General features: G+C 41.6%; 1 protein-coding gene across 1 annotated transcript in view; it reads left to right on the forward strand.

The window, feature by feature from the left end:
- The window catches only part of LOC142219131 (scavenger receptor cysteine-rich domain-containing protein DMBT1-like), a 116,644-nt gene that overhangs the window by 76,088 nt on the left and 14,151 nt on the right, over positions 1-26,405 (forward strand). Inside the window, exons 2-5 of the mRNA XM_075288097.1 lie at positions 16,133-16,450; positions 17,714-18,031; positions 19,246-19,563; positions 22,082-22,399. Of these exons, the coding sequence (XP_075144198.1) occupies positions 16,141-16,450; positions 17,714-18,031; positions 19,246-19,563; positions 22,082-22,399 (1,264 nt within the window). The 5' untranslated portion in view covers positions 16,133-16,140. The remainder of the gene's footprint in view (positions 1-16,132; positions 16,451-17,713; positions 18,032-19,245; positions 19,564-22,081; positions 22,400-26,405) is intronic.

Consider the following 26,405-nt stretch of genomic DNA (forward strand, 5'->3'; position numbering starts at 1 on the left):
CTCCTATCTATCTAATCTATCTATCTATCTATCTATCTATCTATCTATCTCCTATTTATCTATCTATCCATCTCCTATCTATCTATCTATCTATCTATCTATCTATCTATCTATCTATCTATCTGTCTGTCTGTCTGTCTGTCTGTCTGTCTGTCTGTCTGTCTGTCTGTCTGTCTATCTATCTCCATCCTCTTCAATGTAATTGTTTTTTTTCACATTTTGTTTTTTTCTTTTATAGGTTGAAAGCGACACAATAACTTATACAAACACCTTGTTCACCGAACCGACCTACGCAGATGCAATTTATACAAAAAAAATACGTCTAAGTTTTGAATGTCGTCTCTACCGAGTTACTGAAGGGGAAGGCATGTACTCCGCAGATGACTTCATAAAGAACACAATTATGCAATATGGCCTCTATTCTGCCAACCTGACATTCTTCCAGTCCTCTACATATACACTGCCAGTGACTGAATATCCATACTATGTGCAGCTCAGCCAGAATTTATACCTTCAAGCCACTTTACGTACATCTGACCCCACCCTGGTCCTATTCTTAGATACTTGTGTGGCATCTCCTGATGAGTCCGACTTCACAAGTAGTGTTTTTTATATCATTAACAAAGGGTAATTATGGCTTATTATTTGTTTTTTCCTTTAAGGCAATAATACTCACTGTGCTTACAATACAATCATGGTAACTATCTATGAAATATACCTGTGAGAGAGGCCGTAATATTAGGGTGACCTATAGGGGAGGTTATTCAGAGGCAAATTATAAGGAGTATCCTGTCTTTCCCATTTTTAAAAAGAGACTTCCAAATCTGATGGTGCCCACAACAGAGAACACAATTCCCTTTCTTCCCCCTTGGTTATACTTACTCTTCTAACTTCCTTACTTTAGGGTAATACATGTTCTAGTAATCATGTAGTAATAATAATAGTAAAGTGTAGACCACTTTTCTGGAATGTGGAGTTTATAAAGTCTAAAAACCCTAGGTTATGTTACCGTTGCGATTTCCTGAAAAGGGGGAGTAGGGTACGCTGCGGGTGGAGTCCTCAGCCCCCCAGATTTGTTATCATTTCTGACAATTTTTTGGCATAAATAATCACTAATGGTTTCAGTATGGGTCCGGAAAAAAAAACGGATGACAACCACGTGACATCTGCTTGTCAGAGACATCCAAACGATAGAAAATGAATGAAGCTGTGTGAATGAGGGTTTAAACTTATCCACTTATATGAGGCTGATCTGCAATACCAAACCTGTTCCACATACAAGACGTTTTGGAAAAAAAACCACAGAAACTTTATCTAAACCTTATAACCAATTTAAATAAAAGAATCCCCATTGTTCAGCTCTTTGCATACCAAAATCCACATAGCAAGTGTGATGTCCATAACGCTTTAGTCACCAGGAAGCAATTGTCTAGGTCTTAGTCCATAGAACAAAATGACTAACAAAATTCTTATCTGTAATTTCAGGTGTAGCACAGTTCCAGATTACCGAACCTACCCGTCTCCAGCCAATAACATAGTCCGCTTTGGATTCAAGGCCTTCGGGTTTTTTGATAGAAATTCCAGAGTATATCTTAAGTGCACGCTAGTGGTGTGTAAGGAGGGCAGTGCCAACTCTCGTTGTAGCCAAGGATGTATACGAAGACGCAAGAGATCTGCCGATCCTGACAACGATGAAGAAGTCCATGTGGTGGTTGGACCTGTGGAGCTGAAGTATAGATAAGAGCTCAGAATACAGAATGCAAAGAATACAGTAAATTCTATGGGTGTTATAATCTCCAAATCCTATTAAACACGTTTATGAAATCTGGTCACAGGGATGATGTAATATGTGATTTATTCATAATCGTATTGTAAATCATTTACATATGGTAATATAAGTAGAGCTAATAATTCTGTATGATTACAAGGACCGCTCCACTAACCTCAATAAAATGACAAGTAATGACTTATGTGTATATATTATTTTATTCTTATTTTGGAAATTTCTATATTCTCTATAAACCATATTATTATGTGATGATGTTCTATAGAAACATAGATATACGACAGGCAGTTACAAACTGCCTACTGCTAGATTTCCATCATCTCCTCTAAAACCTCCTTCATGAAAACAGAAAGGAAGGACAGAACCCAAGACCAAGACCAAACCTGTTCATACTGGAGTGAGTTTGACCCTTAGATACAACATTGCAACTTGCAGTGTACGGAGCCAAAAGCAGAGAGCGCCATGCACTAATCTGTAGTCAGCCGAAATGAATCGGAGCCGAGCTGCAATAGCATAGTCAGTGTATGAGCCGTCCGCTTCTGTATGGAGAAAGGGAACAATACAAAACTGAAACAGTAAGCCAAATTGAGAATAAATAAATCCCAATGTAAAAAAATGAGTTGAAATGCCCTTTTAACCCTTTTCCGCCTTCCACCAAGGTTTTCAAATATGCATTCATACAATGGAGACCTGGTAGCAATGAGTGCCCACACTGATCATGGGCATGAACCCACTTGATGCCTTAGACAAAGCTGACCGAGGCACTATTTTGAAACATTTTGGTGGAATTAATGTCCTCCCGAATGAGATCCAGTGTTGGCAATCCATTGCCATTACAACCAATAGCCTATTGAAGGCCCACGGTCATGTGATGGACACACAGGTGCACGGCTCGTTATAGTCATAGCACAGTAATCAGATATGTGCCTGGTAACGAGCTGTGCACCTGTGTGTCCATCACATGACCATGGACCGTATATCACATGACCGTGGACCGTATATCACATGACCATGGACCGTATATCACATGACTATGGACCGTGTATCACATGACCATGGACCGTGTATCACATGACCATGGACCGTGTATCACATGACCATGGACCGTAGATCACATGACCGTGGATCGTAGATCACATGACCATGGACCGTATATCACATGACTATGGACCGTGTATCACATTACCATGGACCGTAGATCACATGACCATGGACCGTATATCACATGACTATGGACCGTGTATCACATTACCATGGACCGTAGATCACATGACCATGGACCGTATATCACATGACTATGGACCGTGTATCACATGACCATGGACCGTATATCACATGACCATGGACCGTATATCACATGACCATGGACCGTATATCACATGACTATGGACCGTATATCACATGACCATGGACCGTATATCACATGTCCTTGAACTGCTTATTAGCCCTTGTAAGTAAACAGATTGCGTGACAACAAGCAGAGATCTAGAAACTTTGTGCTACTATAAAATAATAATACCCCCTTCCTGATCAACTCTTGTAATTTATAGCAATTTTTTAAACTAAATCCACCAATGTTCTAAAGTCAACCGGGAGATCACTTGTTATATGAGTTGGAGCTAGTAACATCAGTCTTGTTTGATTGGTTTATTGCAACCGTAAGGAAGCCTATAAAATTTATTCCTTATGGGGAGAACTTTAACTTTTGTTGTTATGGTGTGATCCACAACAACTATATTCACTTGTCAGATTTGGATCTCATAGAGGTTCTGTGGTTGATGGTTTCCTGCTTTGGAATAACTTGGTGGAACCAGTGTGGCAATACAACCCAAAAACCAATGGTCTCCCATTCCCTCACGCTCCTGACGGAAGCAAAAGACAGCACCAACCTCCACACAGTCCTGGTGTTGTGGTGATCGTGGGATTGTCAGAGAACAGCCATTCCTCAATCTCCACAATACTAGCATTGTGTAATGGCTGGTACCGTCTGTTCTGCTGTCAAGTGATTGATCGAGATCCTTAGTTTTTTAGATAGTAATGCAACACTGACCAATTGTAGTTATAATTGCTGAGAATTAGCAAAGCGTAGAGATAACTACCAAGTGTAAATGAGCCTTTAATGCAGAGTCCAGGGGCCCATAACCCAACTTTGACTATACAAAGTGTAACACCAGGCCAGGTGCACCTCCCCCTACTCCAACCTAACTAAGGACAAAGCAGCCAGATCTCCGCATTCTAAGTGTACTGGTCCTGCAGCAAGAAATACACCCTACTTACACAGGCATGTTGTCACTAGATGATGGGTTGTCACAACACGGGTTAACTTTACTTACTTAGTAGCAAACAGTCCGGATCAACATCAGGAGGTCAACACGAAAGAGCAGTTCACCATGTTCAGCATGAGAATAGTGTCCAGTGTCACACAGAGTGAATATCCGGCTCTCACAGGGACTTGCACACAACAGTCACAGTAACCAGCTCTCAGACACAAAACAGATTTATCACACTAGTCTTTGAAGTAGAGTCTCAGCTCCAGAATGTCACCACAATGCTCTCATAGACGTACATAGATACAGTGATATCTGGCTGGTGTGTGAATCAGCTCATTTCTTCTATTGATCACTGGACCAGCCAGGGAACCAGTTCTGCAGCGGATTAAAGTGAATGATAGACCCTGAGAGTAGCTGCATTGTTCATTACAGATTAATATGCCCCTTACTACATAGCTAGATAGTGATACAAAATAGCTGTAATTGGAAATTAACATAGGAAATAGTGTCCACATAATAGCAATGTTTGCAGAGGAAATCATAGTCACCTTAGAAGATCCTCCTAACTCCGTACAGGCAGCCTGTGATGTCCTGAAAACATAATATAATAATTAGTAGAGATGAGCGAGTAGTATTTGATCGAATACTACGGTATTCAAAATACTCGTACTCGATCGAGTACCACTCGCTGTTCAAATGTAACAGTTCGAAGCAGAACCAGCATTGATTGGCCGAATGCTATACAGTCGGCCAATCAACGCTGGTTCTTCTCCTACCTTTAGAAGTCTTCTCCGTGCAGCTTCCCCGCGGCGTCTTCCGGCTCTGGGCAGAGCCGACTGCGCATGTCCGCTTGTAGTGCGGGCATGCGCAGTCGGCTCTGCCCAGGCCCGATGTCTGGCAGAGTGAATGAAGAGCCGGAAGATGCTGCGGGGACGCTGCACGGAGAAGACTGCTCAGAGGATCCAGCCCGACCCTCACTCGTGGACTTGGTAAGTGTAATTTGATTGAACGTTGCCTACTCCTGAAACAAACATTTTCCCCCCATAGACTATAATAGGGTTCGATATTCGATTCGAGTAGTCGAATATTGAGGGGCTACTCGAAACGAATATCGATTCTCGGACATTTTACTGTTCGCTCATCTCTAATAATTAGGGTTGAGTGATCGGAAAAGATCTGATCCCGATTGAGCAAATTTCACTATTGGGATCGGGATAGGATGGAAAATGATCGAAAATCGGATTTTAATAACGATCCTGAAATCTCAAGATCGGCTCAACATTTATAATAATGTCTGTTTATAAAGCAAATGGAAAGTCTCAAATCTTGGGATTGAATATCCCAGCAGATATGTAGCGTCAACTTTCTCATTTAGCCAGCAAAAAAAGAAAACATGTCTTGGAAAATATTGACTTTCCTACTATAGATCTCAACTTTTAGATCTTCATCAAACCAACAACATCTCTATCCTGGTGTAATAGAATATTACTATATAATAGGACATTGTTTCCTAACATAACCATCCCTAGTCCCAATACATTTTCCAGCAGATGCACTCAAAAATGAATATACCTAGGCAAACAAATGCCCAAGGGTGAAACCAGTACTAAGACCCCCAAGATGGGTAATTTGGAGGACTTGCTTATGTAGTATTAGATCCAACACTACACTGGTGGACTCAACATCAGACAACCTATTGGTTCATATTGAGAGACACCCCAGCCCCATTGGGTGTATGAAGCTACTACGCACAGCCTATCCATTAGTTTCCACCCTTTCTCCTTAACGTCTCTCTATATTCCGGGTTATCTAAAAGTAAAAAAAGTACATAGAATTTAGGGGAAAAATTCCTGTTTGTATGATAGATCATTCTACCACTTAGCATTAGAGTTGAGTGAGTACTGTTCGGATCAGCGATCCGAACAGCACGCACGCATTGAAATGAATGGAAGCACCAGTGTGCCGGCTGCGTGCATTGATTTCAATGCGTGCGTGCTGTTTGGATCGGCTGATCTGAACAGTACTCGCTCATCTCTACTTAGCATATACCATTGAGAAGAAGGTAGAAGAACTTCCTTTATATTTCCCATTCCTTTTGTAGATTTGGAGCCTGCATTTTGCTTAAAAAAGCAGCAAAATCAGCAACAAAAACCTGCTTTTTCACAACATGGGGCCTCAATCTTAAATTTACTGGAAATTTAGAATTTTTATTCCTCAATATAAATGTAATTGATCTGTTTCTGCTTTCTCACCATTTTGTTGCCTTTACAAAAGATCTTCTACACCTTCTTTGTAATTCAAAGGAAACTTAAGTGCCAGCAGGTCATTGCCATCAAGGATATGTCAGTATCTGTATTGTTCTAAGAATTACAGTAGGGCGTTGCGAACATTTTCTTACATATAAGGAGTGTTCATGCGCTCATCTATTGCATCAGTCAACATGGAGGCCTGGACTATAGCGCTCATCTTTGTACAGGTGACCTGGAACCTTCCCTCTGTTACAGGTGAGCAAAGACACATTTCAAACCTTGAATCTATTCTTATAGACTATAAATTTACATCTATCTCCTATCTATCTATCTATCTATCTATCTATCTATCTATCTATCTATCTATCTATCTATCTCCTATCTATCTATCTATCTCCTATCTATCTATCTATCTATCTATCTATCTGTTATCTATCTCTCATCTATCTATCTCTCTATCTATCTATCTATCTATCTATCTATCTATCTATCTATCTATCTATCTCCTATCTATCTATCTATCTATCTATCTCCTATCTATCTATCTATCTATCTATCTATCTATCTCCTATCTATCTATCTATCTATCTGTTATCTATCTCTCATCTATCTATCTATCTATCTATCTATCTATCTATCTATCTATCTATCTATCTCCTATCTATCTATCTCCTATCTATCTATCTCCTATCTATCTATCTATCTATCTATCTATCTATCTATCTATCTATCTATCTGTTATCTATCTCTCATCTATCTATCTATCTATCTATCTATCTATCTATCTATCTATCTATCTATCTCCTATCTATCTATCTATCTATCTATCTCCTATCTATCTATCTATCTATCTATCTATCTATCTGTTATCTATCTCTCATCTATCTATCTATCTATCTATCTATCTATCTATCTATCTATCTATCTATCTATCTATCTATCTATCTCTATCTATCTATCTATCTATCATCTATCTATCTATCTATCTATCTATCTATCTATCTATCTATCTATCTATCTATTATCTATCTCTCATCTATCTATCTATACTATATAATATACCAAACCACCAATTTTGATGGTAATGACCAACAATCTAATGTCTATGGTGATGTTCTGACCTTGTCCCGATGGCAGATGTTGGGGGTGAGAAGTATTAAGCAGCTGATGTAACCAGGCAAGCAGAATAACTCTGACTCTCTTTTGTCTTTGCAGTTGCACAGACCATTAGATGTAAGTACAATACACTTACTACGTATCTTCTTATCTGATCAGATTTATGTCTTGGGATTTATTTTTAGTGTATTCTTTTTCACCATATGTAAAATGCATTTATACCCAATCTAAGCTAGTTGTGTATCTAAAAAAATCTAAAAGGTCAGATCTTACCAAGACGGCCATAGTTCATATGCACTTTTTGTGTTCGGATGAAGCCACAGGTCCAACGAGTCCAACCTAAAAAACCTAGTGTTGATCCAGAGGAAGAAAAAAATCTCAAGAAGTTTATGCCAATGCTGAAGGAAAAAAAACCTCTTACTTGACTCCAATCTGGCAACCAGTATAAATATAAAAAATCTATCCATCATATTAGAAGGATCTCTGTGTATTAGTTCACAGTTTTTCCCTCCACTATTGCTTATCGGATTTGGTTTCCTTCTCCTCTCTCCAGACTTTGTATGTAATCCCATTATAGAGCTCTAGACAAGGTATTGAGGGATTAGGCGTTTATACTGTTATATTTTACCTAGGATTTTTAAAGCATATTAATAAAGTTTTGAACTTTGTTATTATTTTTCAGTCATTTTGTCTGTGTATTGTAACAAGTCCCCAGTGATAAGTGATTTATCAACATTAAAGGGGCTCTATTAGCAAAATTATGATAGAGCCCCACATATGCGTGGATAGCCTTTAAAAAGGCCATTCAGGCATTGATAATGTTATATTAACCCCCCCCCCATTTTAAAATAATGCCCTAAAAAAGAATATGATAACCTTATCTATCGTGTATGCTGGGCGGGCATTCACGGTCCGACGTCATCTTTAGCCACGCCTACATCTTCTTTCTTCTTGCAGCGATGTCCTCGGGTCCCGTCTTCCTCATCTTCTTCTTCCGGCTTCATTGCTTGTAATCCCGCGCCGGCACAGTAGCAGTAGCCCTGCTACTGTTCCCCGGATAGAGCCCCTTTAAACTTAATTTTCCAAGTCTCCTCCGCCCATGCTTCCAACTTCGTGTCATCCCCCTGTAATATTCTACTATCTTCCTTATTTTTGATTACCTTACAGTGTTTAGTATCATCTGCAAATATGGACCCCCTGCTCTGTACAATGGACCCCCAGCTCTGTAATATGGACCCCAGCTCTGTAATAGGGACCCCCTGCTATGTAAAATGGATCCCCTGCTCTGTAACATGGACCCAAGCTCTGTACTATGGACCCCCTGCTCTGTACAATGGACCCCCAGCTCTGTAATATGGACCCCAGCTCTGTAATATGGACCCCCAGCTCTGTAATATGGACCCCAGCTCTGTAATATGGACCCCCAGCTCTGTAATATGGACCCCCAGCTCTGTAATATGGACCCCCAGCTCTGTAATATGGACCCCAGCTCTGTAATATGGACCCCCAGCTCTGTAATAGGGACCCCCTGCTATGTAATATGGATCCCCAGCTCTGTAATAGGGACCCCTTGCTCTGTAATATGGACCCAAGCTCTGTAATATGGACCCCCTGCTCTGTAATATGGACCCCCTGCTCTGTAATATGGACCCCCTGCTCTGTAATATGGACCCCCTGCTCTGTAATATGGACCCAAGCTCTGTAATATGGACCCCCTGTTCTGTAATATGGATCCTCTGCTCTGTAATATGGACCCCCTGCTCTGAACTATGGACCCCCTGCTCTGTACTATGGATCCCCTGCTCTGTACTATGGACCCCCTTCTCTGTACTATGGACACCCTGCTCTGTACTATGGACCCCCTTCTCTGTACTATGGACCCCCTTCTCTGTACTATGGACCCCCTATGTCATATGGACCCCCTGCTATGTCATATGGACCCCCTGCTCTGTAATATGGACCTCCTGTTCTGTAATATGGACCCCCTGCTCTGTACTATGGAACCCCTTCTCTGTATTATGGAACCCCTTCTCTGTACTATTGGACCCCCTTCTTTTTACTATGGACCCCCTGCTCTGTACTATGGATCCCCTTCTCTGTACTATGGACCCCCTTCTCTTTACTATGGACCCCCTGCTCTGTACTATGGATCCCCTTCTCTGTATTATGGAACCCCTTCTCTGTACTATGGACCCCCTGCTCTGTACTATAGACCCCCTGCTCTGTACTATGGACCCCCTTCTCTGTACTATTGACCCCCTGTTCTGTACTATGGGCCCCATGCTCTGTACTATGGACCCCCTTCTCTGTACTATGGACCCCCTTCTCTGTACTATGGACCCCCTGCTCTGTACTATGGACCCTCTTATCTGTACTATGGACCCCATGCTCTGTACTATGGACCCCCTGCTCTGTAATATGGACCTCCTGTTCTGTAATATGGATCCCCTGCTCTGTACTATGGACCCCCTGCTCTGTAATATGGACCTCCTGTTCTGTAATATGGATCCTCTGCTCTGTAATATGGACCCCCTGCTCTGTAATATGTCCCCCCTGCTCTGTACTATGGACCCCCAGTTCTGTACTATCGACCCCCTGCTCTGAAATATGGACCCCAGCTCTGTAATATGGACCCCCAGCTATGTAATATGGACCCCCTGCTCTGTAATATGGACCCCCTGCTCTGTACTATGGACCCCCAGTTCTGTACTATCGACCCCCTGCTCTGAAATATGGACCCCAGCTCTGTAATATGGACCCCCAGCTCTTTAATATGGACCCCCTGCTCTGTAATATGGACCCCAGCTCTGTAATATGGACCCCCAGCTCTGTAATAGGGACCCCCTGCTATGTAATATGGATCCCCAGCTCTGTAATATGGACCCCTTGCTCTGTAATATGGACCCAAGCTCTGTAATATGGACCCCCTGCTCTGTACTATGGATCCCCTTCTCTGTATTATGGAACCCCTTCTCTGTACTATGGACCCCCTGCTCTGTACTATGGACCCCCTGCTCTGTACTATGGACCCCCTGCTCTGTACTATGGACCCCCTTCTCTTTACTATGGACCCCCAGCTCTGTACTATGGACCCCCTTCTCTGTACTATTGACCCCCTGTTCTATACTATGGGCCCCCTGTTCTATACTATGGGCCCCATGCTCTGTACTATGGACCCCCTTCTCTGTACTATGGACCCCCTTCTCTGTACTATGGACCCTCTTATCTGTACTATGGACCCCCTGCTCTGTAATATGGACCTCCTGTTCTGTAATATGGACCCCCTGCTCTGTAATATGGCCCCCTGCTCTGTACTATGGACCCCCAGTTCTGTACTATCGACCCCCTGCTCTGAAATATGGACCCCAGCTCTGTAATATGGACCCCCAGCTATGTAATATGGACCCCCTGCTCTGTAATATGGACCCCCTGCTCTGTACTATGGACCCCCAGTTCTGTACTATCGACCCCCTGCTCTGAAATATGGACCCCAGCTCTGTAATATGGACCCCCTGCTCTGTAATATGGACCCCCTGCTCTGTAATATGGACCCCCTGCTCTGTAATATGGACCCCCTGCTCTGTACTATGGACCCCCTTCTCTGTAATATGGACCCCCTGCTCTGTAATATGGACCCCCTGCTCTGTACTATGGACCCCCTGCTCTGTACTATGGACCCCCTGCTCTGTACTATGGACCCCCTGCTCTGTAATATGGACCACCTGCTCTGTAATATGGACCCCCTGCTCTGTAATATGGACCCCCTGCTCTGTACTATGGACCCCCTGCTCTGTAATATGGACCCCCTGCTCTGTACTATGGACCTCCTTCTCTGTACTGTGGACCCCCTGCTCTGTACTATGGATCCCCTGCTCTGTACTATGGACCCCCTTCTCTGTATTTTGGAACCCCTTCTCTGTACTATGGACCCCCTGCTCTGTACTATGGACCCCCTGCTCTGTACTATGGACCTCCTTCTCTGTACTATGGACCCCCTGCTCTGTACTATGGACCCCCTGCTCTGTACTATGGACCCCCTGCTCTGTACTATGGACCCCCTGCTCTGTACTGTGGACCCCCTGCTCTGTACTATGGACCCCCTTCTCTGTACTATGGACCCCCTGCTCTGTACTATGGACCCCCTGCTCTGTACTATGGACCCCCTTCTCTGTATTATGGAACCCCTTCTCTGTACTATGGACCCCCTTCTCTGTACTATGGACCCCCTGCTCTGTACTATGGACCCCCTTCTCTGTACTATGGACCCCCTTCTCTGTACTATGGACCCCCTTCTCTGTATTATGGACCCCCTTCTCTGTATTATGGAACCCCTTCTCTGTACTATGGACCCCCTTCTCTGTACTATGGACCCCCTGCTCTGTACTATGGACCCCCTGCTCTGTACTGTGGACCCCATGCTCTGTACTATGGACCACCTGCTCTGTACTATGGACCCCCTGCTCTGTACTATGGACCCCCTTCTCTGTATTATGGAACCCCTTCTCTGTACTATGGACCCCCTTCTCTGTACTATGGACCCCCTGCTCTGTACTATGGACCCCCTTCTCTGTACTATGGACCCCCTTCTCTGTACTATGGACCCCCTTCTCTGTATTATGGACCCCCTTCTCTGTATTATGGAACCCCTTCTCTGTACTATGGACCCCCTTCTCTGTACTATGGACCCCCTGCTCTGTACTATGGACCCCCTGCTCTGTACTATGGACCCCCTGCTCTGTACTATGGACCCCCTGCCATGTAAACCCTCTACCAGGTCATTACTAAAAATATTAAACAGGATAGGACCTGATACTGACTTAGCTAAAATGAGTCAAAATTATTCACAGTTTATGGCATATTTTTGCACAATATATGGGAGTAAAGTAAGTTATCTGTAAGACGGGATAAGGAAGAATATACTTTCTTGCAAATTTGCATTTCTTTGATAAATTTTCAGCCATCTCCACTGTCTCATAAAAATGGATAATTTTGATAAACCTCCCATATTGTATTGTTCCATGCTCAGGAAATTTTACATTATCCAAAGCAAAAAAACTTTTTCTCTATTATTTTTCTCCATGTATCTACAGTACAACCTACTGCTACTGATATTTGGTATATTGCTTAGTATATCCTCTTGTCTTAGACTAGGTTCACACCAGCATTAGGCTCTCCATTGTTCAGGTCCTGGGGGACCCAAATCATGGAGAGTAACAGCAGTTACTCTTGGACCCCTTTGACTATATTGGGCTCCGCTAGGGGGTCTGTCAGATTTCTGCCGATTTTATATTAAAACCGGAGGAGAGGAAAGTGCTACGTGCAGGACTTATTTCTACCGGAATCTGCGGCGGAGACTCTGGTGCCAATGTGAACCTGGCCTTACTAATAATGAGGCATTTATACTGTACAATGTAGATTATTATATTTTTAATATTCAGAATAACTAATTTCCCTTTCTTTCCCCTCTATCTTTATATATCACGCAGATACTGTTGGTAAGTATTCTACATACTATATCCCACTATATTACATGAGACATTTATATTGTTTGCTGCATTTCCAGCAGAATTTAAGAAATAGGATTTATTTTATCATGATCAGCTTTATGTTTTCTACAAATTTTCCTCATTCTCTATTCTTTTTCTGTCTGTATGTACAGCATCTAATTTCAGTGGTAAGTAGAATTCATTTAAATATCCTAAAATGAATGAATTGAGTTGAAAATGCATAGAAATATCTGCCGCCTCTGGTTATTTCTCCTGATTATTATTATTATTAATAATAAAAATAATAATAATAATAATAAATAATAAATTTTATTTATGCATTATTTAATATTTATGTGTGTGTGTGTATATATATATATATATATATATATATATATATATATATATATATATATATATATATATTTATGGCTTTTAATACCATTATTTAGGGGCACATTCTACTTTACTATATTCTATAACACTTACCAGTGGTAGTAGCTGCCAAAATAAGGAAAATCTTGTTACTCGGCATGATATCCTGTTGTGACCGATGTAGAAACTTTCTATGACATTCTATATAGGAATGCAGAGCGGGAGGGGGGGGGAAAGGTTGCCTACTGCTCTGTGCTATGGGTGATGCGGGGGCACCTGCTCCTAATAATGGGTATTAAAACCATTATTAAATTAATAATAAATCAAGAAGAAGTCTGAGAGCCGTTTTATTTCTCACATTTTTTTTTTTTTTTAAAGTTTTTAGTAGTTATACCCCATATAGCCATGATGGTGAACCTATGGCACGCAGGGCCCTCTCTGCTTGCACGTGCATTAGTGAGCGAGTGCTTCTTTCAGCTGTATGTGCAAATGACTGCGGTCTACACTGACTGCAGAGTGTGACCTCTGCCGCCACGCAGGCATGATGACCTAAGTCATCAGCGACTGCAATCAGAAGAAGTAGTGTGATGCTCGGCTGCAATTAATGGGACATCAGGTAAGTATAATACTGTGTGTGTGTGTGTGTATGTATTTTTATATATGTGTGTGGGGAGGGGAGCTACTGTGGAGTATACAATACTGTGTGGGAGGGCCTACTGTGGAGCATATAATATTGTGTGGAGTGTCTACTGTGGCACATATAATACTGTATGGGCAGCTACTGTGATGTATGTAATGTGGGGGGCTACTGAGGTGCATATAATACTGTATGGGCAGCTACTGTGATGTATGTAATGTGGGGGGCTACTGAGGTGCATATAATATTGTATGGGCAGCTACTGAGATGTATGTAATGTGGGGGGCTACTGAGGTGCATATAATACTGTATGGGCGGCTATTGTGATGCATATAATGTGGGGGGCTAATGGGGTGCATATAATACTGTATGGGCGGCTACTGTGATGCATATAATACTGTGGGGGGCTACTGTGGAGCATATACTACTGTGTGGGGGCCAACGTGGAGCATATAATACTATCTGGGGCCACTGTAGGGCAGATTGTACTGTGTGTGGGCCCTTCACTATTTATATCACACATTATCTATTTTATAGCAGACGTGATATTGGTACAGGCTGTAATGACTTTGCACGGTCACTATAAAACAGATCTGGTTTGATTTAATTAGTGAACATTAATTGTTCAAAAGTACCAAATGCAGAGACCTTTACCTTTCAGTACAAAGTTGTTTGTATTCTTGAAAGCCCTGTAAAGCCCCATTTACATGACTATAATTTGTGGGTCCATAACTGTCCACAATTCTGGATCCGCATAGTATTAAGGTTAAATTGCCGTGTTGGCACTTTGTGATAATGAAGAGGGGCTTTGGGTTACAATTTGGGCACTCGGTCTCAAAAAGGTTCACCATCACTGCCATATAGTATATGACCCTGTTTTTTTAATCGGTTGCTAATTATGATACTATTGCAATAAGTAGCGGCTGATAATTACCCACCCACCGCTTGTCCAGCCTTCCACCTCTAGGACGCGCTATAGCTGACACTGAAGACTGCCAGGATGCTGGAAATAGGAAGGATGATTTTGAGGCGGATTCAGCGTAAAAATCAGTGCCAAAAAACTCTGTGTGCACTGACCCTAAGGGAGCTTCAGGGTTTGTTCACACAGAGTTTTTACAGGTGGATTTTGAAGTGGAATCCGCCTCAAAATGCACCTGCAAAAATGGCTCCCATTGACCTCAAAGGGAGACGCTCGCTTTTTTTTTTCCTGCTAGCTAGTAGCCTTGTTCCTACCCATGAGTCACATGATCGTAACCAACATTCCATCCCTCGGGTCGCTCAGTCTCCTTCATCCTTCAAGCCATCCTCATAGCACTGATAATGACCTAGAGATCAGAGAAGGAGGAAGGGGATGGATTGACTGTAGACAGAACGCTGGTTTCCATCATGTGACCAATGGTGAGAACGGGGCCAGAACCCCCGAGTCCATCAGCAAGATTCTGCCAGATCAGGTAAATAAGTCTAAATTCCTTGGACATTCCCTTTAACAGTGTTAGGTGGGTTAAAAAGGAATACACTGTATTTGTTCAAAAATTTACCAATCAGTGAGCATTATTTCAATAAAATTTGAGACACATAAAATGGACAATTTTGATCAAAGCCCCCCCCCCCATACTGTATTTTATTATGGTCAGTATATTTTACAATATTCAAAATAAACTTTGTATAAGTTTTTTTTGTTTTGTTTTACTGCTTTTAGCTAAGTAAATAAGATTTTCCACTTTTTTCAACTTTTTTCTGCATTGCCACTTTCTAAGATCTACAACAGGGATGCCTGCCCAATACGTCGATCGCGATCTACCGGTCGATCGCGAAGGACGTATGGGTCGAACATGGGATCGGTGTCTGCTTGTTGACAGTGCAGGCTGAGAATCATCTCCGGACACTGGCAGGCCGGGGCCTTGCACTCGTTTGCAGTCAGGGCTGCGGCGGCCCCGCCTGCCAGTGCCCGGAGATGATTCTCAGCCTGCTTTGTGAACAAGCAGACACCGGAGAGCTGTCTCCTGCTCTCACGCTTCGCCCCGTCCACAGTTTACTCCCACTAATAATTAGAAACCTGCTGGGTTTATTTCATTCACATCATCCAAAATTTGATGTGCCACATTTTGACACAATGACTGCTATGGTAATGTTGCAATAACAATAATAAATCTGTCGCTTTGTACTTTAAATCTGGAATTTATCAATTTTTATTTTTAATTTTTTTCTTCTAGGTTCACAAATGGCTTTGAGGCTGGTAAATGGTAGAAGTCGGTGTGATGGTCGTGTAGAAATATTCTATAATGGACAATGGGGAACTGTGTGTGATGACTATTGGAATATTAAGAATGCAGAAGTTGTATGCCAACAGTTAGGTTGTGGCAATGCCACTGCATTTAACGGTAGTGCTGCTTTTGGCCCAGGACAAGGATACATTGTATTGGATGACGTGCTATGTAAAGGCAATGAACGTTACTTATGGAAATGTCCACACAGAGGGTTTTTATCAAATAACTGTATACACAGTGAAGATGTTGGAGTCGTCTGCTCAGGTACAGTCCGAGGAATAAAATTCTATTGTTCAAATAGTTTTATATTTTAATTTATAGATGTATAAAAAAAAAAAAAAAAAGGAGATAAGCGATAAAAAATAAAATCAGGAGATATCACTAGTTAAAAGCATAGCCAGGTTTCTGAGCTTTATATGTAATACTTCATGCTGCATATGAAACCATGTTGGTGTTACTATACCTTGGGGGCAAAATTTTAATGCCTATGTTAGTCAATTATGTAACCAATTTAAGACAAGACGCTCTCTCTGTACGACCATGCACCTGCGCTAAATTCATGCAGAAAACTGCCTAAGGTAGCATATAATAGGAAAACATTGCGTATTTTAGCACAAAAATCTGAATTACATAAAATTTGCAACTTTTTCATGACTTGTGCACCTAAAAACTGTCCTACAAGGTATAATAACTCTCCCCTGGTGAATCGTTGTACGGGACAGGTTATCCCTGCTGAAGCTTACTTAGAGCATGGCTAGGGACAACTTTAGAGCCTTTCTTTTCAAGGAAGTTATCATAAAGCATTTATACAATGTACTAAGGGAGATTTACTAAGCTAAGTTTTCTAGAATTATGGCAGAATTTGCTCTGAAAATAAATGGAATACCTAGCCTGTGCCAGAATTATTTACATCTGATTTGAGATTTTTTTATACCCTCCTGTACAGATTTTTTGGCTTTGTTCTAACATCTGGGTCACATGATTGTGATCAGAGTTCTGACTCTCGGGTCGCTCAATCTCTTTCATCCTTTAAGCAATCCTCATAGCACTAGTAATGACCAAGAGATCAGAGAAGGAGGAAGGGAATGGAGTGACTAGTGGGCAGAACGCTTTTTCCCATCATGTTTCCTAGGGTTGAAATGAGGCCACAACCCCCCTCCCCCCCCCAGGAGTCCATCATCAAGCTTATGCCATATCAGGTAAATTAGTCTAAATTCCCTGGACAACCCCTTTAACAGTATGAAGTGGGGTAGACAGGAGTAGGTAGTGTTTGCTCAAAAAATCTGTTTTCATTACTTTGATAACAAGTCACATAAACTGGACAATTTTGATAAACCCCTATACTGTATTTAACTATGGTCACTAAATTTTACAATATGGGTTTATTTAACTCACATTATCCAAAACTTGATGTTCCACATTTTGACACATTGAATGCCATGGTGGAGTTGCACTAACAATAATAAATTTGTTGCGTTGTACATTGTATCTGGAATTTATTAATTTTCTTTTCCTTTTTCCTACTAGTTTCACAAATGGCTTTGAGGCTGGTAAATGGTAGAAGTCGGTGTGATGGTCGTGTAGAAATACGATATAATGGACAATGGGGAACTGTGTGTGATGACGGTTGGAATATTATGGATGCAGAAGTTGTATGCCAACAGTTAGGTTGTGGCAATGCCCTTGCATGCAACAGTAGTGCTGCTTTTGGCCAAGGACAAGGATCCATTATATTGGATAATGTGCAATGTAAAGGCAATGAACGTTACTTATGGGAGTGTCCACACCAAGGGATTTTATCACATAACTGTGCTCACAATCAAGATGCTGGAGTCGTCTGCTCAGGTACAGTCTGATGAATAAAATTCTATTGTTCATATAGTTTTACATTTTATAGATATATAATACACTTGCATCAGAAAATTTGCTACACATACTTAAAGGGATCCAATCATTGTAATTCCATTGCCTGAGGCCCGATGGGAGAGCTGACTGCGCTTGCCTAGAAATTTGAAACCCAGGACGGAAGAAGACGCGGAGATTTCTCTCGCAGCATTGGGGACGCCCCCAGTGCTGCAAGAGAACTCATTTGCATACAGAAGCAAATCGGGATTTCTACTGAACGACAAAACAGAGAAGATATCTAAAGTCAGCAAAAGAATATCCTTTCTTAACGCTATTCCTAAGTGTTAGGGAGAAAATGATTGGATCCCTTTAAATCTTTCCATTTAATACTTTGGGAGCCCCAAAATAAATTGAGGTCGCCTGCTTGACTGTATTAGGAACACCCATAGAAATGAGTGGAGAAAGCTGCACATGGACAGTGAACGTTCAATCCTTAGTGGCCATGAATCATTTTCAGCTTTTGCAAAGTAAAAATCATTTTCTAATAAAAAAAAAAAATTCCTCATCACACTCCTTGTTGTTCCTCTTTGCACTGTATCAGTCCTGAGAGCACTGGAGGGTCTGTTAGAGATCCTTCCCCGTGACTACAGCTACTGTAAGACTGGTCCCAACCTCCTCACCTTTCTCCAACTCGGCTGCTACAATGTTCTTATTTCTTTCCATAAAAAATTGACTCCCACTAAGGGTGCATTCACACTACCGCTACTGTCTGCCAGGGTTTTCCGTTATAAATTCCCAGGAAATTGGACAGAGGATGGCTTGCGGGTGGTCAGCTTTAAAAACCTATTCATATGGGTTTTTGACTGGACTTTTAAAGCTATGCGCCGGTGTCCGCATGCAGCCTCTCTGCCGGTAAAGCAGTTTTTTTGAGCAAACACAAAGTCTGTCCGACTTTGTGTCCGTACAAAAATAACGGCAAGCTGTCCCCTGTCCAGTTTCTCCGGGTTTTACAACGAAGCACAGTGGCGGTAGTGTGAACGCCCCCTAAAAAATTAGAAACATGCTGGGTTTATTTCATTCACATCATTCAAAACTTGATGTGCCACATTTTGACACCTTGAATGCCATGGTGGATTTGCAATAACAATAATAAATCAGTTTTTTGTACATTGTATGTGGAATTCATCAATTTTCTTTTTATTTTCTCTTTCTAGCTTCACAAATGGCTTTGAGGCTGGTAAACGGCAGAAATTTGTGTGAGGGTCGTGTAGAAGTTCTCTATAATAGACAATGGGGAACGGTGTGTGATGACCTTTGGGATATCATGGATGCAGAAGTTGTATGCCAACAAATAGGTTGTGGCAATGCCACTGCATTTAACGGTAGTGCTGCTTTTGGCCAAGGAGAAGGACCCATTATATTGGATGATTTGCAATGTTATTGCAATGAACCTCACTTGTGGGACTGTCCACACAGCGGATTTTTAATAAATAACTGTGGTCACAATGAAGATGTTGGAGTCGTCTGTGCAGGTACAGTCCGATAAATAAGATTATATTGTACAATTAGTCTTACATTTTAACTTATAGATATATAATAAATCTGCATCCATCTCAAGGAATGGGGGTCCATGACACTTTTTCAGATACTAAGAATAGAAAATACTCAAATCTTTCCATCCAATACTTTGGGAGCCCTAAAATAAGCTGAGGCCGCCTGCTTAACTGTATTAGGAACATCCAGAGAAATGAGTGGAGAAAGCTGCACATGGACAGTGAACTTACATTACTTAGCAGCCATGAAACTGATGTCTGGACCTCTGTTCTTCTCTGGCACAGAAGATATGAAGATAGCCCGTATAAATTTTCTCCAATGTGTATTAGCAATGGACAAAGGGGTGGAGGGTCGCTTCAGATTGCTGTATAAAAAAAAAATCAGGAGATATCACTAGATAAAAGCATAGTAGTTAGGTTTTTGAGGTTTATATAAAACACTTCATGCTGCATATAAAACCATGTTAATTTATCAAAGTTGAGACTCTCAGCTTGCATACATCACCAGAAGCACTTTATTTGGTGGTATAAAACAGGAGATATTGTTATCTGAATTTAGCTTTCCCTCTTTTACATCTTATAACTTACCTTGGGGGAAACATTTAATGCCTATGCTGACAGAGGGTTAACCTATTTACAACAAGGTCCTGTAAGGGAATTGCTAGGGGAGCAATTCCCCAGTAGCTGCTGGTGAAGACTGGGGAGAGGGTCACAGGGCTGATCCTCCCATCCCCGTTCCTTTCTGCAACAGGACGTCAAAACCCTCCTTAGATATAAGTAATATCACAGAACACAGTCAATACAAACAACACCAAAAGGGAGGTTAGCTAGCCAAGGGGTCGGTAACAGTCGAGCAATGCAGTACAGAATAAAAATCCAAGAGAATAGTCAAAGGTAAATTCAGAGATCAATAATATTAGTACAGGTACAAATCAGCAAGAGTAACAGCCAGCACACACAAGGTAATAGCAAGCACCAATGTGAATGTGAGCAAGAAATAAATAACTGCCCCAGACCTGATAGGAAGATAGGCTGTGAATCACACAGTTAAGTCCTTGTTCACATCAGCATTTGGATTTCATCCAGGGAAGTTGCATGGTGACCCCCCCGAATGGAATACCAAACGCAAGTGCAAGCGCTGTGCTGTAAAAGCACACGGACCCCATAGACTATACATGTGGCAGTACGTAACCCCACACATGCCATAACCACCATGTAAAAAACTGGCTTAATAAATTCCCCCTGGTGAATTGTTGTATGGGACAGGTTCTCTTTGCTGAAGCTTAGAGAATTGTTAGGGATAACTTTAGAGCCATTCTTTTAAAGGAAAGTTATCATAAAGCATTTAAACAATGGGACCATTACTAAGCTAAGTTTTCTAGAATTATGGCAGAATTTGCAGTAAAAATAAATGGAATACCTAGCCTGTGCCATATTCATTTAGATATGTTTTTGAGATTTTTTTATACTTTCCACAATAGATTTTTTAGCCTTGTTCCAACCCCGGGGGTCACATGATTGTCAATAGGGTTCTGACCTTCGAGTCGCTCAGTCTCCTTCATCCTTCAAGCCATCCTCATAGCACTGGTAATTACCTATGAGATCTAAAGAGGAGGAAGGAAATGAAGTGACTGGGGGTAGAACACTAGTTTGCATCATGTGACTCAGGGTTGGAACAAGGCCAGACCCGAGTCCATCATCAACATCCTGCCAGATCAGGCAAATTAGTGTATTATTCTCTGGACAACCCCTTTAACAGTATGAATTGGGGTAAAGAGAATTAAACAGTGTTTTCTCAAAATTTACAAATCTCTGATTATTGCTTTGATAAAATTTAAGACATTTGCACTGTCACATAAACTGGACAATTTTGACCAACTGATGTCAAATTGACATTAAGTTTTACTGCTTTTGCAATGTAAAATCCATAGTCTAATCACAATTTGTTTCTGCATTGCCAACGTTCTATTTCTATTTGCCAATGGAATTGTGTGAGGGCTGTTTGCTGTGTTACATGTTCTCCTTCAACTAAAAGACTTGAGTTGTTTCTTCCACATCGACATCTCTTGAGTCTTAATCCTGCACTCACTATCAAGGGCACTCCAACCACCATCATGTTTCGGGAGGTTTACCCCCCTAACGTTCCCCTGCAATCCTCCTCACACTCCTTGCAGTTCCTCTTTGCACTGTATCAGTCCTGAGAGCACTGGAGGGTCTGTTAGAGATCCTTCCCCCGGGACTACAGCTACTGTAATACTGCTCCCAACCTCCTCACCTTTCTCCAACTCGGCTGCTACAATGTTCTTATTTCTTTCCATAAACAGTTTACTCCCACTAAGAAATTAGGAACATGTTGGGTTTATTTCATTCACATCATCCAAAACTTGAAGTGCCACATTTTAACATATTGATGGAGTTGCAATCACAATAATACATCTGTTGCTTTGTACATTGCATGTGGAATTTAGCAATTTTCTTTTTCTTTTTTTCCTATTAGGGCCACCACTGACTTTGAGGCTGGCAAATGGTAGAAGTCGGTGTGATGGTCGTGTAGAAATACTCTATAACGGACATTGGGGAACTGTGTGTGATGACTATTTTGATATTTTGGCTGCAGAAGTTGTATGCCAACAGTTAGGTTGTGGCAATGCCCTTGCATTTAAGGGTAGTGCTGCTTTTGGCCCAGGACAAGGAAACATTATATTGGATAATGTGCAATGTAATGGCAATGAACTTCACTTGTGGGACTGTTCACACAATGGGTTTTTATCACATAACTGTGGACACTATGAAGACGTTGGAGTCGTCTGCTCAGGTACAGTCCAAGGAATAAAATTCTATTGTTCAAATAGTTTTACATTTTAACTTATAGATATATAATAAATAATAATAATAATAATACATTTTATTTATAAAAGCGCCAACATATTCCGCAGCACTGTACAATTTGTAGGATTCTAGTATAGACAAAAAGATACATAACAAAGAGATAGTCACTTTACACAATGGGACTGAGGGCCCTGCTCGCAGGAGCTTACAATCTATGATGTAGAGGAGGTGACACAAGAGGTAGCAGGGGCGGCATTACTTATAAAATGGTCAGACAATTTTGTAATAGAGGTTACTGTCATTACACAAACATAAACCTGTATGAGCAGTCATCAGTCGTGTCCTTTAAAGTGCAGAGGGTGCTTGGGCATATAAAGTTAGCCTGAAATGACATCATATCATGTGGGGTAATGGGGGAGCGTAAACAAAGAAGGGTTCGTTTTATGGCTTCTAGTTACGGTATAGAAGGGTTTGCATTAGGAATTGTGATAGGCCTGTCTGAAAAGATGTGTCTTTAATTAGCGCTTGAAGCTGTAGAAATTGGGAGTTAATCTGATTGTCCGGGATAGAGCATTCCAGAGAAGTGGTGCAGCTCGGGAGAAGTCTTATATACGAGCGTGGGAGGTTCTGATAATAGGGGATGTAAGTGTTAGGTCATTGAGTGAACGGAGAGCACGGGTTGGGCAATAGACACATGTGAGGGAGGAAATGTATGGAGGTGCGGCATTATGGAGAGTCTTGTGGATGAGGGTATTAAGTTTATATTGTATTCTGTAATGAATAGGCAGCCAATGTGGCTACTGGCGCAGACCAGAGGCATCGCTGTAGTGGCCACTGCATTCAGAATAGATTGTAGAGGAGAGAGTTTAGTGAGGGGAAGACCGAGGAGTTACAGTAGTCAAGGCGAGAGTGAATCAGAGCAACAGTAAGTGTCTTAATGTATCTCTGGCTAAGAAAGAGCGTATTCTGGAGATGTTTTTGAGGTGGAGATGACATGAGCATGCAGTGATTCAATATAGGGGGTAAAGGAAAGGTCTGAGTCAAACATAACCCAAAGGCAGCGGGCCTGCTGCCTAGGAATTATAGTAAGGCCTGAGACTGCAGTGGATATATCAGGGATAGCTCTATTAGATAGTAGAAACAGTAGTAGTTCAGTCTTAGAGAGATTTAGTTTCAGATAGAGTGAAGACATGATATTTAAGACAGCAGAGAGACAGTCATTGGTATTCTGTATTAGTGCAGGGTTGATATCACGGGAAGCATGCCCGCTGCCTCGGGGTCATATTTGACGCAGACCTTTCCTTCACCCCTTATATTGAATCACTCGCACGTTCATGTCACCTCCACCTCAAAAACATCTCCAGAATACGCCCTTTCCTTACCAGAGATACACTAAAGACACTTATTGTCTCTCTGATTCATTCTCGCCTTGACTACTGTAATTCCTTACTAATCGGTCTTCCCCTCACTAAACTCTCCCCTCTACAATCTATTCTGAATGCAGCGGCCAGGCTCATCTATCAAGCTAGACGCTACAGCGATGCCTCTGGTCTGTGCCAGTCACTACACTGGCTGCCTATTCATTATAGAATAAAATATAAAGTTATTACTCTCATCCACAAGGCTCTCTATAATGCCGCACCTCCATACATTTCTACCGTCATCTCTGTCTACCGCCCAACCCGTGCTCTCCGCTCACTCAATGACCTAACACTTACATCCTCTATTATCAGAACCTCCCACGCTCGTATACAAGACTTCTCCCGAGCTGCACCACTTCTCTGGAATGCTCTACCCCAGACAATAAGATTAACTCCCAACTTCTACAGTTTCAAACGCAAACTAAAGACGCATCTTTTCAGACAGGCCTATCACAATTCCTAATGCACAAAATTGTCTGAACACTGAATAAGCAATGCCGCCCCTGCTACCTCTTGTGTCACCCCCTCTACCTCATAGATTGTAAGCTCTTTTGAGCAGGGCCCTCAGTCCCATTGTGTGAAATTACGTTCTTTGTTATGTATGTCTGTCTGCATCTGAACCCTATAAATTGTACAGTGCTGCGGAATATGTTGGCGCTATATAAATAAAATGTATTATTATATTATTATTATTATAAGATGTGCATAGAGCCCGCAAATGATACACTGAAAGTGTGGTCTGAGAGATAAGAGGAGAACCAGGAGAGCACGGTGTCCTTGAGGCCGAATGAGCAGAGCATAGTGAGGAGGAGATGATGGTCAACAGTGTCAAATGCTGAGGTCCAGAAGAATAAGAAGAGAAAAGTCACCATTGGATTTAGCCATCAGGAGATCATTGGAGACTAGAGATGAGCGAACACTGTTCAGATCAGCTGATCCAAACAGCGCGCTCCCATAGAAATGAATGGAAGCACCTGGCACGCTTTTCAACTTTTTCATGACTTGAGCAAGTAAAAACTGTCCTACAAGTTATAATAAATATCCCCTGGTGAATTGCTGTATGGGACAGGTTGTCTCTGCTGAAGCTTAGTTGGAACATGGCTACCTAATGAAATAATACAATAAATAGCATCTGGTTAACAAAATAATCCAAACACCTTGGTTTATTTCCTGAGGTCTTCACCTTAGGTTTCCTCATGGAAGATGTGTGAATGTTTAGCATTTACTACCACATGTCATTATTATATACTCCAAAGACATTGATAGGGAATGTAGATTGTGAGCCCCATATGAGACAGTGACATATAATGTCTGTAAAGCACTAGAGATGAGCAAATAGTATTCAAAACTCTAGCTTAGAATACCTCGCTCCATAGGAATGAATGGGAGCGGTGCAGGCGCCGGCGGCCGGCACTTAACCCCTTTGCGAACGGCCACTCCCATGCATTCCTATGATAGCGGAGGAATTCGAATCTAGGATTTGAATACTATTCACTCAACACTATAAAGCACTGCAGAATATGATGGCGCTATACAAGTAAGCACAATGTATAATAAATAATAATAGATATACATAATGTCTGGCTGAATTATCATCTTACCGGAGTAATAATTTAGCATTTATATAGTCTGAACAAACAAACAGCTTTCCTTCTCCTCCATCTTCATGTATCTAGGACCTATTACTACCACTAGTAAGTATAACACATTCTATGTCCATCTGATTTACCCCTTTATATTAGTAATAATAAGGCATTTATATAGTCTGCTCAAACTAAAACAGTTTTCCTTCTCGTTCCTCTCTATCCTCGTGTATCTAGGACCTCCTCCTACCACTACTCCTACTCCTCCTCCTACCACTAGTAAGTATAACTCATTCTACAGTTGGAAAAAAAGGATTTATTCAGGCACCAATTGGGCAAGTTCTCCCACTTCTAAAGATGAGGTCGGCCTGTAATTGACATCATAGGTACATAGACCTCAACTATGAGAGTAAAATGAGAAAACTAATCCAGAAAATTATTGTCTGATTTGGAAAGAATTTATTTGCAATTTATTTGGTGGAAAATAAGTATTTGGTCACCTACAAACAAGCAAGAATTCTGGCTCTTACAGGCATGTAACTTCTTTATGAGTCTCCTCTGTCCTCCACTCCTTACCTGTAGTAATGGCTCCTGTTTGGACTTACTATCAGTATAAAAGAAAACTTTCCACAACCTTAAACAGTCACACTCCAAACTCCACTATGGTGAAGACCAAAGAGCTGTCACCGGAAACAAAATTGTAGCCCTGCACCTGGCTGGGAAGACTGAAACTGCAATAGGCAAGCAGCTAGGTGTGAGGAAATCAACTGTGGGAGCAATAATTAGAAAATGGAAGACATACAAGACCACTGATAATCTCCCTTGATCTGGGGCTTCTTGCAAGATCTCACCCTGTTGAATCAAAATGTTCATAAGTAAAGTGAGCAAAAATCCCAGAACCACGCGGGGGACCTAGTGAATGATCTGCAGAGAGAGGGGACCAACGTAACAAAGCCTACCATCAGTAATCAGATCCTGCAGTGCCAAA

The sequence above is a fragment of the Leptodactylus fuscus genome, chromosome 10 (assembly GCF_031893055.1).
Source record: "Leptodactylus fuscus isolate aLepFus1 chromosome 10, aLepFus1.hap2, whole genome shotgun sequence".
NCBI classification, from domain to species: domain Eukaryota; kingdom Metazoa; phylum Chordata; class Amphibia; order Anura; family Leptodactylidae; genus Leptodactylus; species Leptodactylus fuscus.